The sequence below is a fragment of the Monodon monoceros genome, unplaced genomic scaffold (assembly GCF_005190385.1).
Source record: "Monodon monoceros isolate NGI ecotype Baffin Bay Population unplaced genomic scaffold, NGI_Narwhal_1 Super_Scaffold_18, whole genome shotgun sequence".
Classification (NCBI taxonomy): domain Eukaryota; kingdom Metazoa; phylum Chordata; class Mammalia; order Artiodactyla; family Monodontidae; genus Monodon; species Monodon monoceros.
In genome coordinates, this window is record NW_021703774.1 from 170,027,421 (window position 1) to 170,047,298 (window position 19,878).

At 47.1% G+C, this 19,878-nt stretch overlaps 1 protein-coding gene across 1 annotated transcript in view; it reads right to left on the reverse strand.

Moving 5' to 3' along the window:
• The window catches only part of KAZN (kazrin, periplakin interacting protein), a 471,267-nt gene extending 451,732 nt beyond the window's left edge, over window positions 1-19,535 (reverse strand). The window contains exons 1-2 of the mRNA XM_029227957.1: window positions 19,344-19,535; window positions 19,028-19,271 (exon numbers count right to left, since the gene is read on the reverse strand). Coding sequence (XP_029083790.1) covers window positions 19,028-19,256 — 229 coding nt within the window. The 5' untranslated portion in view covers window positions 19,257-19,271; window positions 19,344-19,535. The remainder of the gene's footprint in view (window positions 1-19,027; window positions 19,272-19,343) is intronic.
• Window positions 19,536-19,878: the final 343 nt, after the last annotated feature.

A 19,878-nucleotide genomic window follows, 5' to 3' on the forward strand; every position in this document is an offset into this window, starting at 1 on the left:
CTGCTATGCCGCGAACCGCTATCTGTGCCTTCCGTGAATGCACATATTTAATAACCTCAGCAACTCTCAGAAGTGGGTGCTCTTATCAGCCCCATTTTACGCCTGAGGAAACTTTCAATTTAAATAGAATTTTTGGAGTTTCAAACAATTTCAAAGTTATCTAATTTTTCCGTTACGCTTATAATTTAGGGAGAAGCAGATGGCACACTTTCGGAGACAGCATACGTACACATATAGATGTATGCATATATACATAGATCTTACCATTATACAAATGGGCAAACTGACACTTAGGGCGAGGGTTACAGTAAATGGATCTGAGGAGCTGATCAGATCAGAACAAGCGAATCCATAGAGTCAGAAAGCAGTTAAGTGTCTGCCATGAGGATGGGGGGGAGGGGAGGGGAGTGACTGCTTAATGGTACAACCTTTTCGAGGTTGATTAGAAAGTTCTGGAACTAGATAGTGGTTAAGTTGTGAATGTACTTAATACCACTAAACTGTATACTTTTAAATGGCTGAAGTATTAAATTCTGTGTTATGAGTATTTTACCACAATAAAAAATATACCTTTTTCATCGTACACGGGGTAAAATCCAGATTATCTTGGTTTACAAGAACCTTCCAGATCTGTCCTCTCCACCCGCACACTCACGCTCATTCTCTCTCAACTCCCACTAGTTACTTCTCCCATCCCACCCAGACCTGGAGTGTGGCTACTCCCCCCTCCGAGTCATGCATCACCCCCACCGCACCTTTACTCCTGCAGGAAGCCCCGCCCAGAGCCCCTCGTACACTTTCTGTGCCAAGAGAAGACCCACTTGTCCTTCAGGACTCAACTCAAGCACAGCTTCCTGTGACGTCTGCAACTGAGACCTCACTTCCACCTGGGCAAAGTGTCCCTTATTGACACTTTCACATACCTTTTGCAGGTACGACTATCGTGGTACTCATCACAGTGTACTGTAACACATGCTTTCATACTAGAGAGAGAGGAGCACTTAACGCTAGTTAAAGATATAGGCTTTGGGGTCACTGGGCCACCGTGCAAATCTTAACTCTACCTGCCATGTGAGCACGGCCAAATTACTTAACCGCTTTGAGCCTCAGTCGCCTTGTTTGTAAAACGAGGGCTAAGAGTAATACTCGATGTGAGGGTCAAACACAGAAATACACAGACAGCTTTGAGAACGCTGCCTTGCCCTTCCGAAGCACCCAGTAAACGTTAGTGTCCTTATTAACCCCCTCGTCACCATCATCCTCCCTCGGCCCCAGTAGCTTACGAGCTCCGTGAGCCCAGCACAGGACCTGCCACAGAGCACACACAGGGCAGTATTCCAGTGTGTTTCCACGGACATGGGCTATACACCTTACAAGCCAGATCATGCAGCCCCAGTAAAACTGACCAAGTACAGGGAAGCCAGCGCTGGACTTGGCAGCCACCTCTCGGCACTTAAGGACTTTCTTTGCTTCACAACGAGAGCTTGCAATATCGGTAGGCAAGCTATAAGTTAATGGAGGAAAAAAAATAATGCAGAATTTAACTGAGGGTTTGTGAGTGCCTCAGTGGGGCTCTCTCTCCCGGGGAGGATGATGCACGAGCTGTCGGAGATGAGAGTCTGGTCGGGCATATGTAAGGGGAGCGCAGATAGCAGTGGGCACTCAGGGAGTCCCTTCTGCCACCACCGAACGGGAAACCTCATAGATCAAACCACAGAATAAATGAGGACATTAAGGCTTCATACACTCTGGGATTTGTATTTGAAATGCCAAGATTCCTACTTAAACTAGCCCCTTCTTGAATGATTTTTTGCTGTTGCTTTCAAGAGAAGTCACTCTTTGGCACCACAGGTCTTCAGTGGGAGGCTCTGGGCCACAGTTTTCAATACTCAACAGCTGATATTTATGGAACCCTTAGCACATGTGTGCCGAACACTTAACACAGGGCTTCACGTATATTAACCCGCTTAATCTTTTTTTTTTTTTTTTTTGCAGTACGCGGGCCTCTCACTGCTGTGGCCTCTCCCGTTGTGGAGCACAGGCTCCGGACGCACAGGCTCAGTGGCCATGGCTCACGGGCCCAGCCGCTCCGCGGCATGCGGGATCTTCCCGGACCGGGGCACGAACCCGTGTCCCCTGCATCGGCAGGCGGACTTCTCAACCACTGCGCCACCAGATTAAGCCCCCCGCTTAATCTTTATATAAAAACCCTGTAAGGTATGAACTATTATCAGCCCTGTTACATAGATGTTACGTGAACCAACAAGATGACATGCTAGGAGGTGGTGGCATTGGTAGTTAAACTCGGGAATCTGAGTCCAGCTGAAGGAATGCAGTCATACAAACAAGGCTGTTGTCTTGCAGGGTCCTTGAGAGACTAAAGAGAAACAAAACGGGAAGTTCTAACATCCACGGTGGCTCATGACACCAACAGAATGACCAAAGGTATGAGCCATCTTATCCCCTGAACTTGTAAGAGGCAGCTCAAACAGTCCTCTGAGGAGCTGGCTCAAGAGTTAATAGCTATTTGATGGACACCCACCACTATATTACAAATGGCTGGGAGCAAAATAAATGCAAATGAAGCCACGGGGGCAGAAAACCAGCCTTCCCAAGTGTATCCTGCCTGCATTGAAGTGCCCTGGTCCTACCCCTGAGTGTAATATTTCATGCGAAAGGCAACACTGAAACTCGCCACTCCAAGAAACCCAGGGGAGAACGATCAGGATGGCAGATGGAAGCCTCCCCCTTGTATCTCAGAAATGCCAAGAGATGTGGGTGATGGGCTGAAATGCCCAAACAAACCAGAGAGTGAGCCTGGGGCTGAGGCTGATGAATGGGCAGAGGGGCCCAGCCCTCACCTTTATTTACATTGCTTGGAGCACATAAACTCCAAGAAAATTTAGTGTTTTAATTTGCGCATCTGGCTTGTGCTTCTCTTCTCTTCTCTTCTCTTGCCCTCCCCTCCTCCCCCCCCCCTTCCATTAATGGGCAGAGTCACAGGCTTACATTATCTCTGCTTAAGCCAGGAAAGACAATATTCCCCAAACTAAACAATCTAAGATATTCTTTAAGGAGGACCTGATTGACTTGGCGACACTGCTAAAGGTCACCAAGTGTAGAAGTTCAGAAACGGGATGGCCTTTAGCCAGGTCTCATCCAGCGGGCTCATTCTGACCGAGCCAATGTCCCAGCCCCTGAGCGGCCGTCTGGGACACCTCTCCCAAGTTGTGGAGGTGGAGGTGGGAGTGCAGGACCCGGGTCTTTGGTCAGACAGTTGGCATTGCCAGTCGGGAAAGAGGCTGGAGCTTCCCTTTTTGTCACTCTTTAGTCTCAGGTACAGTCAGGGCTAGCATCCAGTCCTCTTGGTCCCCCGCTGGGTCCTTCCCCCTCTGCTCTTTCCTCCTTCGGCTTCCGGCAGAAGGTGAGCACCTGATATATCCTAGCACCCTAGCGTCAAGGACCGGGCCTCATCGATCAGAAAATGCACCTGGTGGAGGCTAACCGAGCGAGTAAACAAACAACAGCCTAGACCCACCCGGGGCCTGCTGGGAGGCCGTACATGTACGCACGTTTATGGCACAGTTTACGACCTTTACGACATTTCTGGAGGACGTGGCAAGTACCAGGCGGTGTGCTCGGCTCTCCAACACACCCTCTCCTGCGATCTCACAGCATGGGATGTCGGGATTAGTGTTATCCCTGGGGGCAGAGTGGGGCCCAGGCTGTAGAGCAGCTTGCCCACCACACACAGCTAACACGTGTTAAGAGAACAGGATATGCATCCACGCGAGGGACTCGAGATTTCTGCCCTACGCTATAAACGCTGAACTTACCTGTGTCGGCATCTTAATTTGTTCAAACAAGGCATTACAGTGAAAGCCAGGGAGATGCTGTCCTAGTCATTACTGTCTTCTCAACTTTCTCTGCGTTGTGCCCAAATGACAGCATACTGTTACTGCTAAACTTTTGTCTTCGATGGCCCGTCTGAATGCAAAACACAAGAAAGGGAAGCTCACATTTCGTGTTCTTCCTATTTTTTTCCTCCCGAACTTCTAAACCCAGTGTGGGAGTAGCTTTCCCAACACGCCTGGCAGATGGTCATCTAGGGCCTGGTGACGACCGCATCCCTCTGGACAGCTCTCCTGTGAGCCAAAACTGGCCTCTCTCTGATGTTCCCGCCTAAGTCCCTGGTGGCCCACCAGCTAAATTTTTTTTTTTTTTTGCGGTACGCAGGCCTCTCACTATTGCAGCCTCTCCCGTTGCGGAGCACAGGCTCTGGACGCGCAGGCTCAGCGGCCATGGCTCACGGGCCCAGCCGCTCCGCGGCATGTGGGATCTTCCCAGACCGGGGCACGAACACGCATCGGCAGGTGGACTCTCAACCACTGTGCCACCCGGGAAGCCCCCACCAGCTAAATATTAACCAAACACAAAAGAAAAGAAATGAAAACCATTCACTGGGTCTTCCAGTTGATTTTAATTGCAGGTAATAAACCATTGCTAAAAGGAAGGTTTAGAGTACGAAGGTGCCTATTAGCTTAGGGTGTTTGCAGTGGAGCAGTGAAATGATTTTGTAAATGCCATCTTCTCTAATAAATCTGTATGCTACTGGAGAGATTAGGCCATTATGCAGCGCTGGCATAAATAGAAAATGAGATGATGGATCACATGCTTGAGGGGTTTTAGGAGTTAGCCGGAGATGGGGCAGGATGATGCTGGTTAGCAGTGGCAGTTGGCCAGTCAAATCATATTGCCCGAAATCTAGTTTAGGGCCAGTTTTGTTATTCTGACTATAACCGGTGCTTTCCAATATCCATACCAGGAAGTCACCATAGAAATTTCTGCCGAAATAAAGAAGGGTTTTCTTAAAGCCAAGGGTCCAAATCATAGATTTATCTGATTGTGTCACAGCGAGGCAGAGTTGAGTTTGAGGAACAGAAGAATCCCTTAAAATCAGAAGACTCAAGGCCTGGGGCAGTAGCCGTAAGTTTCCAAGGCACTTATTGAGCACCTAACTGCACATGGCATTGCTGAGAACCGCACTGCACAGGGCTGAACGCACATGTCCAGGTAGATGCATTCTGTAGCCGCAGTCCCAAGCTGTGGGCCACAGAGACTCTGGGTGGCCAGAGGGAGTGACTTAGAGGAAGTCCAAAATCCACATGTCTCCGATGTGCTGCCCGTGGACAGAATGAAGCATTTTTATTGCACGTATGTGCCATTATCTTTCAAGTATATGTAGATGCAGAAGAAGCAGCCGCTTAAGAATGTCACTGAATTCAATGCATTCTTCTGCATTTATGTATTTCCCCAGAGAAACAGATAGAAAATACAACTGCTAATATGTAAGGGACAGAATTCGCTGAAAATCTCTCTCTCTATCTCTCTCTCTGTCTCTCGCTCTCCATCATTAAAAAGAATATATGTAAAAATATGGATGGCAGAACATTAAATCCAGATGTAAACCAATGCTGGAATAGCCATCTTGGCTAAAGGTTAAACCATTGAAAACTGGCTAATGTTAGAAGTGTGTGCATACTCACGAGGGAAGTGATCATTTTGTTGGTACTAGTTTGGGTACCTTATTATCTGTTTCATCTGAATACCACCTACTACCTCAGCCTGCCAGCCTTTGTGAGTTAAGCTTTTCAGTCCTTACCCTCCCTGTCCATTCTTGTTGCAGACATCTGTATGATTTCTCATATGACCATTTATGGATTCTGACCGTAACCTCAAATACAAGTCTAGGGACATGTGTGTTTAAAGGGCTGGAAAGCATACTCAGCAGGACATAATAAGAAGTCTGGCTCCTCCCAGGAGAAAGGCCTGTAAGCAACACAAAGATATCAGAAGAAAGACCTGGGATGTGGGGGGGATCCAATCTTGCCTGTCCAATCTTGCCTATGGGGGACAGAAATCAGCTGGAGAAATAAAGAGAATTTCATTCCAAGGTGGGAGAATTCAGAGTTCAATAATATACTATGCTATTAATAATGAAGAGTTCTATCTATTGAATCCCAAAGTCCACCAAGCTTTGTGCCAGGCACACTATGTGTTATTCCATTAACCCAGGCAGTAATTTTCCCCCCAGGAAAAAACACTGGGCAATGTCTAAAGACTTTTTTGGTTGTCACGTTATAGGGGTGCTACGAGCATCTAGTGGTGTAGACCAGGGATGCTGCTAAACATTTTACAATGCACAAGTCAGCCCCCACGCAAAGAATTTTCTGGCCCAGAATGTCAACAGTGCTGAGGTTGAGAAACCCTGCACTAAACCATCCTAATCACTCTAGAAAGGAGGAATTATCGGCCTCGTTATAGAGGAGGAAACTGAGAGCTGTAATGTCCCACAACCCAAGTCGTATCGCCAGGATCTGGATCGGATCTGTTTCACTCCCTTAAACCCATGTATCTGCTATATTATCTTGAAGATGGAAATGACCTCCTCATTTCCTAAATAAGGAAATTGAGGCTCAGATGCCAAGTGTCTTGCTCTGTATCTCGCTGCTACTGGTGATTCTTTGTCCCTTCACAGCTCGAGGTCTGTAATGATGACTAATCACAAATGACTTCACCTCAGACCATGAAGCTGCCAACAAATGTCTCTTTCTCTTGTCCATTAACCATTACACCCCTAGTAATTAACTTCTTGTTTCTGCTCCTTTAACACTGTAATCTGGTGGTTTTATTGCTCACATCTAATTCACTAGCTTAATCAATCATTATTAAGCTCCTTCTGTATGCTAAGCACTGTAAAGGTGCGGGATAGAAATGGGTCAGAAGGCAAATGGAAGAGAACTGCAAGTTCAGGGGTTGGCAAACTATAGTCCAAGGAGTGCCTGTTTTTGTAAATAAAGTTTTATTGGAACACAACCACGCCCATTCATTTACCTATTGTCTACGGCTGCTTTCACATTACAGCAGCAGAGTTGAGGAATTATGACAGATATCCTATGGTCCCCAAAGCCTATAATATTTACTATCTGGCCCTTGGCAGAAAAAGTTTGCCAACTCCTACACTAGCTCCATCATTCAAGCCACAAGAGCAAGCACTGAAGTGAACTCCCAACTGAATCAAGAAGCACTTTCTTTCATCTCCACGTGCAGCTATAATATCTATTGTCAGTGGCGGGAATCCGAAATGTTTAATGCTAATACAAATCTAAAACTCAAAAACACTGGGCAATGTCTAAAGACTTTTTTGGTTGTCACACTGTAGAGGTACTACAAGCAAACATTTTGATCCTTAAAAATACTTTCTGCTCTTCTAGAGCCTATTATAAATAGATCTTCAAATGCATTTCAAATGTGTATTATTTCTATTTTGCTATCAGAGGTTTGGGAAGCCTTTAGCGACTGTTCCTCGTCACACTGAAATGAAACAGAGATCAGAGTCCCAGCCGATAGATTAGCTGCTTAGGTGTCAGTTAACTAGAGCGGGTCGTCTGCTGCGTTGCAGAGGCCTCCGGGTTGATACTTCCTTTCCACTCTCCTTGGGTGCACAGCAAAAGACCCCATTCTGATTTTCCCTGAGTTTTCTGCCACACTGTTGGACTTCAGTCTGTGGATGAGATTCCACTGATCTGAGTTCAAGGTCTAGATGTGAGCTTGGAGCAGCAGGAGGTCCACCAACTACATAGGCAGTTACAGCCACAGCAGCGCTGAGAACATGTGCCTGCACAGCCAACAGTTTAGGTGGACAGTTGAAACCAACATGTTTTGGATGGATGTTAACTCAAAGACTCTGATAAAAGAGATCCTAAAGGTTCCAAAGTGTCTCCCTGAAGGGACAGTGAAGAGAGAGAAATTAGGCAGATTTACTGTGATGGCTACATCCTGCCCCCGACACTCAGAGAGTACACACACATCCACGTGCTAAGACCATAGGTCCCCTCACAGACGTGCTTCCCATATTCAAAAATCCTAAACGACGATGGTGTCAGGTGGAAAAAATTGTCCTCCATATGAAAGTCATTCCCAGATCCAATAAGACAATCAGGAAGTTCCCCGGGTGCAAACCTGCTCTGGTTTACAGGTCTCTAACTGCTTTTAAGGGAGGCCAGAAGAAGAGAAACGCTACGTTCGGGCATGAATAAGATAGGTCATTGAAAGAGAAGTCAAATGACTGAAAACCCCACGGAGAGGATGAAAGAATTTAGTGTAAAAAATAAGATTAAATCTGTAAAACTGGATTGTCCCTTTACCATGGGTAGACATTGGACATGGGAGCTCAGAGTATGAGAGCACAGTCTTGGGGTGACGGTGTCACCATCCAGGTCTTACAAGACAGGGTGGCCCATGCTCAAGAGGGCTTGGCCAAGGCAAGGTCAGATCTCACCCAATCGTAAGTTCCAGGGCAGCCCTCTGCCACCATTGTGCAGTCACGGTGGGATCTTGCAGTGGGAGAAAGAGAGGAGAATTTGGTTCAACGACAAGCTCAACAATCTTGAACAAATCAGTTTAAATCACTGTCCCTCAGTTTCCTTATTTGAGAAATAGATTGCTGTGTCTACTTCAATTCCATCCTATGCGCCAGTTGGTAGGATCCACAGAGACAATGCCTGTGCAAGTCTCTGTATACCGCAAAGATCTGCAAAGATCTACAAAGATATGGGTAGTGATATGCTCTAGTGCTTCCCTAGTGTCTCCTGGGTGCAAAGGAAAGAAGAGTGGATAAAAGCAGCAGAACCCTGGAAAAAGGATTCTGAGCATTGGCTTTTGCTAGATGGATGCTAGACCATCCATCCATCCATCCATCCATCCATCCATCCATCCATCCTCATGGTCTAGCATGAGGATGCTAGACCAAGCTTTTGCTTTAGAGGCAAGGTGATAACACTGAAAGTGTTGAAGGGTGGGTTTTGAGTTATCCCATGGTGGAACCAACCCATGAATTGACCAGCTGAGTTTTAACAAGGTTCTATTCTATTGGTCCATGATATTCACCCACACTGTAGAAAATCTGACCAGAAATAATGATCCTTCTCCAGAGGACTTCCATTAAGACTTGAACATGCCTCCTTGCAGGGCTGCCTGGTACCATGTCAAATTGTGAACAGAGCAATCCGAGCACGTCTGCTAGCTAACGGGCTAACAGTCTCTACAAAATGGCAGCCAGGCCTTGCCTTTCTGTTAACTCCCAAATCTAAAGCTGTGTCGAGAAATATTCCCGGTTTTTTCTTGCTTCACATGGTAAACCTTGTAAGAACAGGAAGAGCAATCTACTTGATGAATGCATTAATTAAGATAATCAGTATACATATAATCACAGGTCAGTTCTCCCCAGCCATCATTCATCAAGCTCTATGGTACCACAGCTGCACTCTCCAGGGTCAGTATCAAATTTCTAAACTTCATACCTTGCCATCGTCAGGAAATGGTGAGCACAGAATTTCAAATGGCAAGAATGAGGGGGAAAGGGTGACATAAATCCCACTGTGTTCCAAGTTGCACTTACTGAATTAAAGACACCATCCTCGATGGTTTCAAAAAAATTCAAGTTAATCAAGGAAAATGAACTAATTCATTTGTTGCAGCTGACAAGAAGCGCCAGCCTTGGCCAGGAAGATAATATATATAAGGGGTGAGTTTATTTTGAAAGATGCAGAGCTATACCTGCATTGAAATTCATATCTTTTCTTGTTCTCTCTGGAGAAGAAAACCCAACTATTATTCAAGATCTAAACCCTATATCATCCACATCTTCTTTCTCCTTAAGAAATGCTCTTTGAGGGAGAAGGTCCAAGCCAGCAGCTATTCTCTGCAGTATCCAATCCCAGCCTACCCCCAAAGTTGCACTCTAATAATCTCTCATGGGCAGTTTAACCTTAGTAGAGAAATTAATGTATTTTCCCAGCATGCTTTTCTTACATATTGCCACTGTCATGTACATCTGTGAAGGCTTCTGTATTTGTCACTTCATCATCTATTTTCCCATTACACCTGTCTAGACCTTTATGATAAAATGTAATTATACTTCCATGTCAGTCACACCTACTAGCCTAAGAGCTCCAACATAACTTGCTGCATATCTTATTAAATCTGTGACCCCTGAACCTATGTGCTCAATCTCTCAAGCTAGATGGAGACAGAGAGAAGAAAGGAGGAAAGGAAGAAAAGAAAAAAGAAGGGGAGTGGGAGGGTTGGTCTGGAAGCAAAAAGACAAAGCCATCCTCCTGGCATGTCTTTGTGCTGCCTGGCACAATATCTCAATATTCTTTTTTTTTTTTTTAATTTATATTTGGCTGTGTTGGGTCTTCGTTGCTGCATGCGGGCTTTCTCTAGTTGTGGCGAGCAGGGGCTACTCTTCATTGCAGTGCGCGGGGTTCTCACTGCGGTGGCTTCTCTTGTTGTGGAGCATGGGCTCTAGGCACACGAGCTTCAGTAGTTGCAGCACGTGGGCTCAGTAGTTGCAGCACGCGGGCCCTAGAGTGCACGGGCTTCAGCAGTTGTGGCACATGGGCTCAGCAGTTGCGGTGCGCGGGCTTAGTTGCTCTGCGGCATCTGGCATCTTCCTGGACCAGGGATTGAACCCGTGTCCCCTGCATTGGCAGGCAGATTCTTAACTACTGTGCCACTAGGGTAGTCCTCAATATTCTTGCTGTGGTGAAGCAGGCAGGCTCCAGGGTCAGGTGAACCTGTGTTCCAATCCAGCAGAAGATCACTCTCTAGCTCTTGGAAAAGCAACTAAACCTTTCTAAGCCTCAGTTTCTTCATCTGTAGAATGGAGGTGAGAACATTATCTAACTCGCTGTGATAGGAAGTCAGATGAGAAAATGTCATCAATCACACCCCACAGGGTCTGGGAAAGTCCAGAAAAAAAAAAAGCCTCAACAGGTGCTGACTATTGCTATCACTATCCTCTTGGATCACCTTCAAAGTCTCTGCAGCCCCCCAGTTCTGATCCCGGAACATCCCTTTTCCTAAAAATGAGTCAACCCCCTGCTAAGAAGCTCTGGGGGCCACTGTCCCCTTTCCTTGAAAAATTCAGTCCTCTATGTGACTCCCTCCAGCTGAAGCCCAGCAGCGAGGCAGAGAGAAGGGAGATTCTCACATTTGAACACGGTTCAGCCACTGAACTGCCCTCTTACCTCTGGCCACACACCAATCCTTCCTGGCTACAGACTCTCCGGCAGTGACAAAGCATCTTTCGTACAGTGGAGCTCTGAGGATTTATGATGAATGACGTAGTGTCTGACATGCAAATCCTAACTATAATTGCCACAACGCCAGCTTTAGAACAAAAATGATTTCTTGGGCAGGAATGGGAAAAACTATGCAAGGCTGTACAGCATCCTGGCTGGGACAACAGGCAGTCTCTGGAGGCACATTTACTTGGGTTTATATCCTGGCTCTGCTACTTGCTAGCCTGGTGACCCTGGGCAAGTCACATAACCTTTCTGGGCCTCAATTTTCTCATCTGTAAGGTGGAAAACCCAGTACTCACCTGAGAAGGTAGTTAAAAGGATTAATTGAGATAATATAGGGAAAGGGTTTGGAACAGTGTTGACATATGGCAAATAAACACAATTAAAACCATCTATCATTAAACCAATGATCTTCATGTAAAACATGACAAGTCGACCGAATTCTGCACACTGTAATTTAAAAATCATGGATTCGTTCATTCATTCAGTCAATCAACAACTATTTACTGGGCTCTTGCTATGTGCCAGGCACTGTTCTAGGTGCTGTGAATGGAGCAGAAAACAAACAGATGAAACTCTCTGCTCTCACAGAGCCGCCATCCTAAGACTCACAACTGGGGTCTCCTCTAATGCCCGGCATACAAAGTGGTTCTCAGCCAGGGATGATGTGGCCTCCCAATGGACATTTGGAAACATCTGGAGACATTTTTGGTTGTCACAACTGGGGTGTGGAAGGTTCTACTGGCATCTAGTGGGCAGAGGACAGGGACGCTGCTAAACATCCTACAATGGACACGATGTCCACCCCCCAACAAAGAAGTAGCCTGCAAATGACAACAATGCCAAGACTGGGAAATCCTAGTGTAAAGGAATCTGTGAGGAGTTATACGTCTTTTGTTGGGCATGGTCTTGGGCCACTGGGGGCCACCGAGGCCACTGGGAGAGAACTCAGAAAAGGGGAAGATATGGGTAGGAGGGAGAATAATAGGACCACAGGATACCAGCTTTGCCTGGAATCATCCTTCCCAAGAGAGAATGCATTCAAAGTCTGAGAAGTAGGAGGCCCCAACGCCAGGATCAATATGGTTCTTTTCATCGGGGACAAGTGACCCTTGGGTTGCTAACCTTGTAAGCAGGACCCAATTCCCTCTTTGTCAGTTAACCTCACACCTAAGGGAGAGGGATTCCTGCTTCCCTATGATTTCATATAAGGACCCAGAAATTACCATCAGTTTAGGAAAACATTAATTAAGAATGGAGACAAGCCTATAGCTCCGTCAACCTTCCTAATGAACAAACCGAAAGATACTTCTGATTTAGGAGACAATACAGGTTTAAAGAGCAGAGAGCCTCGGTGGGTTTGAATTCCTGGATCAGTCACTACCAGCCGAGTGACGCTGGGCATCAAAGTGAGATGAGTAAGAGCACGGACTCCGGAACCAGAGCTTGGTCGCTTAATGGCCCTCTGGCAAGTAATAGATCATTTTCATGCCTCGGTTTTCTCATACGTAAAATGGGCACAATGGTACCTGCCTCATAAGTCATTACAAAAATTAAATGCATTAATTCAGAGAAGCACTTAGAACAGTACCTAGCTCCAAGCAAGACTATGTCAAAGCTTGCTGTCATCGTCACCGTCGTTGTCATTACTATGTCATGGTAGACAGGTGACCTAACCTCTCTGGGTCCCAGTCAGTTTCCTCTTTTCAAAAATGGGCACAACAGTTGTCACTTCATTGGGCTCCAGATACAATTATTCATGTTAAGCACTCGGGAAGATACGTGACATGTTGGAAGTCCTTATTGTTATTATTTATTGAAAAGTTTGACAAAGCACTGAAACTAGTTCTAATTTAGTCCTACATTACACTATTCACCTTCATTGAAAAGAAAATTACATGGTATCAGGATGGTTCCAGAACCCCCAAGAGGTGAGCTCCGAGAACCATAATGAAGTGCCCAAGGTGAGTGTAAACTATTAGCTCCGGACCCACCTTCCTTTAGAGGGCACTTTGCTCTCAATGATTCACATTACTTCAAACAATCTGCAGAGCTGAGACAATCTTGGGAATGGAAGGCCTTTCCATCCCCTTCACTCCAGCACTTGCTCTGGTGGAAGAGAAGAGAAGGGGCAGGAGCTGGGCGGGTAGCCCCTCCTCCCATTTCTCTCCATCCTCCCAGCCTGACTGCCCATCACAGAAGGGGCAGAGGCCTCGGGGAGGGGGGGGCGCTTTGCTGGTAGACCTGCCTGTTACAAGCTCCATACGAGCTTTCGTGCTAGGGTCTCAATTCATTGGAGGGTGAAGGGGACAGGGGCTTTTCAGAAGTCTGACCCAAAGGTCCAGCAAGGCCAAGTCAACAAAGACACTAAAACAAATCGAGAGCCAATGATATCCCATCACACAGAAGCCACCTGCTCAAACAGTTGTCCTTGCCAAACTCATTAAAACTACATTCAGCTTCTTTCATGTTTCTAGCAGCTCAGGATTTCAAGGGGGAAGCAAGAATGCCCGCAGAGCACAGCCTGGAGTCTGCCACCGAGATCTGAGGTTGCATCAAACAAGCAAGAATGTTCTGGTCTCATCCAACCACATGGGAAAGAAGAAGAGATTCCTTTGCCTGGTCTCCCTCCAGCTTCTCCACAGTCAAGATGGGCCTGGCAGGGGACCTTGAGGATGGTGACATGAGCCAGTGGGACGCTTACCTGCCCCGAATTTTCAGGTACAATCCGCGGCAATGGACGGTCACCCTCTTGGCTTCAGGGAAGCTGTCTTTTCCTAAAGGATTCTGCCTGAACCCTCTTTGCCTGCATTTCTGATGACTAGGACATTGCAATGACTGCTGTTGGTGGCATCCCTTGTCATCCCATGTGTTACCCTTGTCATCCCATGTGTTACTCACCCTAATATCCAGCCCAAACAGTATGGACTAATTTTCATTTACAAGATCACTTAAAAACCCATTCCCTGGCCTCAGCAGGCAGAACGAGTTCCGTTCTTGCCTGACGGATGGCAGGGGGTGAGAAGCTAAGCACTAATGCTCACACAAACCAATACTGGAAAAGGTCTGAAAAGAACTGAGAAATTCATGCTGATTTCACTTTCCTTAGCTATGTAACTCAGGAATAAATATAAATGAAATATGCAATGAATATGGCCGGGACCCAGGCTTGACCTTCTGGGCCCCATATGACTTGCATGGTGAGCAGGCAGTGTTTCAACAAGCACCCCCCACCTGCCAAGGCCATCTGCTAGAAGCTCACTGGCAGCCAGGAAGTCACAAATTATAAACTACAGGATTCCTCAAAAGTGCCAGCAGTCTTGGGGAGTAGAGGGGGTAAAGGCATGGGGAGAACATGCCTTGTCTTATGCTGGGAGGATGTGTGACTAGGCTCCTATTATAAAAATCAGATTGGCTCAAACTTAGTATCAAAGAAGTTTTGAAAAACCTCAGTAAATCCTGAAATGCTGGAAGTGTGAAATTAACCAGAACCATAAACTTGACTTAAGGGCATTTTCAAAAGACAATGGAAAGACAATAAATCACAGTCAATCAATAACTAATTTCAACCGGGCTGTGCTGATCTGTACCTATTCTCTTTGTGACCATGCATGGTGATTTTCAGGAAGAATTTTGAAGTCCCCTCTCATGACAGCCTACCAGATTAGGAAAAGACAGACAAGCCTCTTTCAGCCCATTGATAGGGCTGGAAAACCAAGCCATAGGTACTGGATGAGCCCTGTAACTTACAGGTGAGCTAACAAAAGGGCCCCCGAGATTCCGCCACATTTTGTTCCATCCTCTCTGCCACGTGAAAATCCTCTTCTCAAAAAAGATAAACGTCTGCTTGGGAAAACAAGGATATGTAGAGGCAGAACAAATTGGGAAGGGGATGCCAAAGGGGATCCCCAAAGGGGATTCTTTGATTTTGAAAAGCAACAGTGTCTAGCATCTCTGCAGACTACTCACACATTCAATTCAGTCCCAAGGTAATTTATACTTCACCGAAGAGTTTCCAGTGTTATAGTAATGCTAGACAAGAGCCATCAGACCTGAAGTAACAGCCTATTTTAATGCCTGGGGAGAAAAAAAAATAAAACTTGCATCTATTTATGGAAATTTACAAAGGTGTAAGAAAATGACACTTTTCCCCATCCTCATCTAACAGATGCAGTAAACAGTTAAGTCCTCAACACCCAAGAAAGATGCTATGAGCATTTCCACTTACATAGGCATATAAATACAATTATTTCCTTAAAAAAACAAACCACAAAAATATTGGCAGTAGGTATACATCCTACTGGGCGTAGGTATTTTATGTTATATACAGTTAAACACCTATTTGAATTGGGTACGATGGAACTTAATTGTTTTATTCTATGCATAGCAAAGCAACCAATTGAATCTAATATTAGCCATTCATCAGATAAAACATTTTCAGAGAAACAAACTGCTATATTTTCCCCTCAAAGAATAGCAAGCATTTTAAACACATTTCCCAGAGATGTTACGCCGAGGAAAACAGCTTAGAAATGTGACTTTAAACAAATCCGTTCTCTGGCTACCAACAACAAGACAAATTGGAACAACTGCTTGGCTCTGTTCTTTCCAAGGCTCCTTCTGTCCACCTGTCAAAGGCAGTTGTGACCCCACCAACCTAAGAGGCAGCTCTGGAACCTTGAGATGTGCCACCCTGCGCGGATGCCCTATGTTCCGCATGCCAGCATCCTCATTAGGGATTATCCGACTCACTTGAAGCAGGGAGAGAGGAGATGGGCTGGCTGCCAAGCGTTTCTTTCAACACAGATTCTGAAAGAAGATCCTGCAAAGTGCCGAAAGCCCAGATTTTCAGCAGTTCACTTTCTCGACTGTTACGTAGCAACCATGCCAGCTCACAGAGGGTACCAACCAAGTTAATATTTTGTTTAAATGACACACTCCATTAACTCTGTAGGAAAACCCAAGTTTTCTTCATCAACTTACCTACTGTCAGATATCCTCACTGGAACAAAACATCCACTGGTGGATTGATGAGCTTCTTTAATTTATTAATAAAAAAATTTTTAACTAAAAAATCTGAAGATGGATCTAACAGTTTCTCAGCAGGGAGAGCAAAAGGTGACTCTTCCCTGTAACCATTTGGGCTAATATTATTAAAAGGAAATTAGCACGCACTTAATATGTGCATAATGTCCTTTAGTTAAAAGACGACTTACACAGTTGCATTTTAAAAGATACTCATTTCATTCAAAACCTTGATTTGAAAAGTGATAACTCAATAACACTAAATGCTCATAGGGTTTGAGGCCATTGACTTGCACCAACACAGACAAAATAAAAACAGAAGACTAATTCGGAAGAATTAGGAACCCCCAGGAACTCAGCTTCTGTGAGCCTTCCTGGAGGCATATGACAAAGAAGCATGAGAAAGCCAATGAACCACACTTTGAAATTAACTTGAGAGAGCCCGGTGCTTTCCTTTAGGAATACGAAAGCACTAGCAAAAGAAACTACCAGACCACCTCTGCAGGTTTCGGTTCCAGCAGAATGCTGCCACATGTCATGAGAACACAAAACAAAACAAAACAAAATAAAAACAAAACCCAAAACACTCACAGAGGCTAAATAATGTAAAAAGTACTGTATTGAGGAACTGTTGCCATAGATACGTAAATGATGCCCCACTGGATTTATATGGGGGTCTTGTTTTCTTTTCAACCATCACATCAGTTTAAATTGACATCAATTTAGAGGGATATGTGGCCAACCATTAAGCTGAGTTAAAATCTTCAACATTTTATTTTCTGATTATCAAATCATTAAACTCCCCCTAGTAAAGGTTTTGAAAAATACCAATGGTACACAGAGGAAAAATCAAAACCATCCTTCATCCAACCACCCACAGACAGCCCCTGGCCTGGGCAGGCATGTTTCTAAGAATATGAGGAAGCTGTTGGTTTTGTGTGTTTTTAGGGATATCAAGAAATCCAAAAGCCATTTTTCCATTTCCACAGCCTTGTGCATTTTTGTAGGAAAAAACAAAAAGGAAACAGTCCCCTATTGCTCCACTACAACAATTTAACCATCAGCCAAGTATCACAATTTCCAAGTTGAATGTGTAGATCATTGCGGCACCGACCTCTCCTTAGCATGCTCAGACTGCAACTAGACCCAGGACTCAGATAAAAGCCACTTAACTTTTCCTCCACTGAGAAAGGGGCAGATGGTGGGAAATGAACTAGCATTGTTCAGTCCCCCATACCATGGCTTTTGATTCTCAGCAAAATGCCAGTTTTGCGCTATTTCTTTAAGGTTGAAAGAGTCCCTGCCTATAAAAAGTAAAGCATGACCACGCAGTCTAACTTCCCTTTTTTGCCCAGGTGCCAGCAGAGAGCATCTTCCACACACAATGACATAACAAGGGATAAATGATAGAATAACCAGATACCCACCTTGAAAACTGTGCAGCAAGCACCAGGCTCACAACACCTTCCCACCATAACGTCATGCTACTTTGGTACCAAATTACTGCCCCAAGACTCTTGACGGACTCCTGAAGTACCAAGTTAAGATCTGACTTGGAATTGAACATACACTGCTAATGTTCAGGCTTAACGTCTCACAGCAAAAAAAAAAAGCATACCTACCCCAGCAAGGTAAAGAGGAAACAGAAGCTGATGGAGAGAAGGCATTAATATGAAAACAGACTCTCTCTCTCTCAACACTTAGGAGAAGCCTTTGAAATAATAACAAAACTAGAAAATCTTTCTAAGCCACTGAGCCTTTGGTACCTCATACTTCATCAAGTGACATATTTACACAAGTGGCCCTCCTGGACTGGATATTTCTTCTGTGATATTCTGGATTTCAGCTGTTTAGCTTACAATCAAATGACATTAATAACCGGTGACAACGTTTCTTAAAGGGCAATTAGGCAAAAAAAGAAAAGACATCCTGAAAATCCAGCCTACCCTTTTACTTTTTAATTCACAGAAACCAAACAGTATTTTTTTTCTTTTTTGGGGGGGATGCTTCCTGCACCTTTAACCCATGCATGAGGGTTTCAGAGCTTCATCACTGTCAATGTCAACACAGACTGTCCTTTTTTTCCCTCCTCCTAACTGCAAAGAGTCCCTTCAAGCGGCGGCTACCTGGAAATCCACCATCTAAGCGTTCATTTCGCCAGGAGCCCATCACTCAGCCTTTGAGGTCTAAGATTTCCCCCCCCCCCCGGAAAGTGCTCACAGTGTTTATATTTGCTGGAAATTTAAACTCCCTGCTGAGCACAGCATCTACTGTTGCATCGATATATTCCACTGCCTGCGCGATCTCAAATGGGGAGAAAATAAAGTCCAGATGCAATCGAGACAAGGGATTTGGCATCCGTGGAGAAAAGTGCAAACCAGTCCAATCCTCTACCCCAAGCGCGGCTGCAGAGTCTGGAGCTCCCTCTCCGGGAGTCATTCCAAAGGAAGGAGCCTCCGGAACTGGGGGGAGCTGTGGCATTCACCCCTGCCGCGGGTGAGGGCAAAGGCCCGGGCATGAAAAGTTTGCCCAAGGAGCTGGGGGCTGTGTGCCATCTGAACGGCACTTTCTGCTACCGGCAGGGACGCGCCGGCTGCGCCTCGCTCGCGCTGGCCAGGACAGGCGTGACCGTGTGAACCCGGGCGCAGCGTGCACCCGGGTTTTCGTTAATGACAGCAGCCTGCAAGTCCCAGCAGGGGAGCAGCGCCGGCCACCGCCGGGCGGAAAGGGTTACAAGCCACAATGCAAGGCGGTTTCGCCGCGGCCGTGGGGGCACCGAGTCCCCGGCCCCCTCCGGGTCCGGGTCCTGCTCTCTCGCCTCTCCTCCGCCCCGGCCGCCGTACGATCCCTACCTTGCGCGCTGTGCTGGTGGTTCTCCATGTTCGCCGCCGCCGAGTCCGCCGCCGCCGAGGCGCTGGCCGCTGCTCCCGGGCCCGGGCCGGGGCCGCCGCCGCCGCCGCTCAGTTCCGCCAGTCTCCGGTTGGTGGCCGTGAGTTCGGCTCGCAGGTTGGTCATCTCCTGGCTGGCCGACTGGACCGCCCCATCGATGCGGAGCGCGAGCTGCTTATTGTCTTCCATCATGCTCAGGATTTTGGCCTGGGGGCGAGAGAGGTGACAAAGAGCTGCATGATGCGCCGGGGGCGCGCGGCCGGGCACCCCCGGCTCTACCTGTTGGGTCCCCCGCGGCCCGGCTCCCCCGAGCCCCGACCCCTAGGCACCGGCAGCGCCGGCTCCTCCGGCGCAGGAATGACAGCGGCGCCTCCAGCCTGATCCGCGGCGGTAGCGAGGCGGCGGGGGGGGGGGGGGGGGGGGCGGGCGGGGGGGAGGAGAAAGAGGAGGAGCAGCGACCGCCTAGACCCCGGCGCCGAGCGCGGCTCGGAGACGGACACCGCGCGCCGCCCGCACTCTTTCCGTGGAGCCTACCATTCGCCGCGCGCTCGGGAGGGGGCCCGGGCTGGGGGCGGGGCCGCTGCCTCGGCCTCCCGCGCCCCCGACTTCGGGGACACACCCCCCGGGGGGCGAGGGCGGTGGCCGGTGGCCCGGCGTGGGCCGAGGTGGCGCCCCTGGCTAGGGGTGGGGGGCGCCAGCTCCAAGGCCAGACCTCGGTCCCCTCCTTGGAGCCGTGGGGCGGCCCCCGCCCTGGCGAACTCGCTCCTAGCGCGGCGCAGGGGCTGGGGAGGCGGTGGGTGCCTGGGGGAGAGGG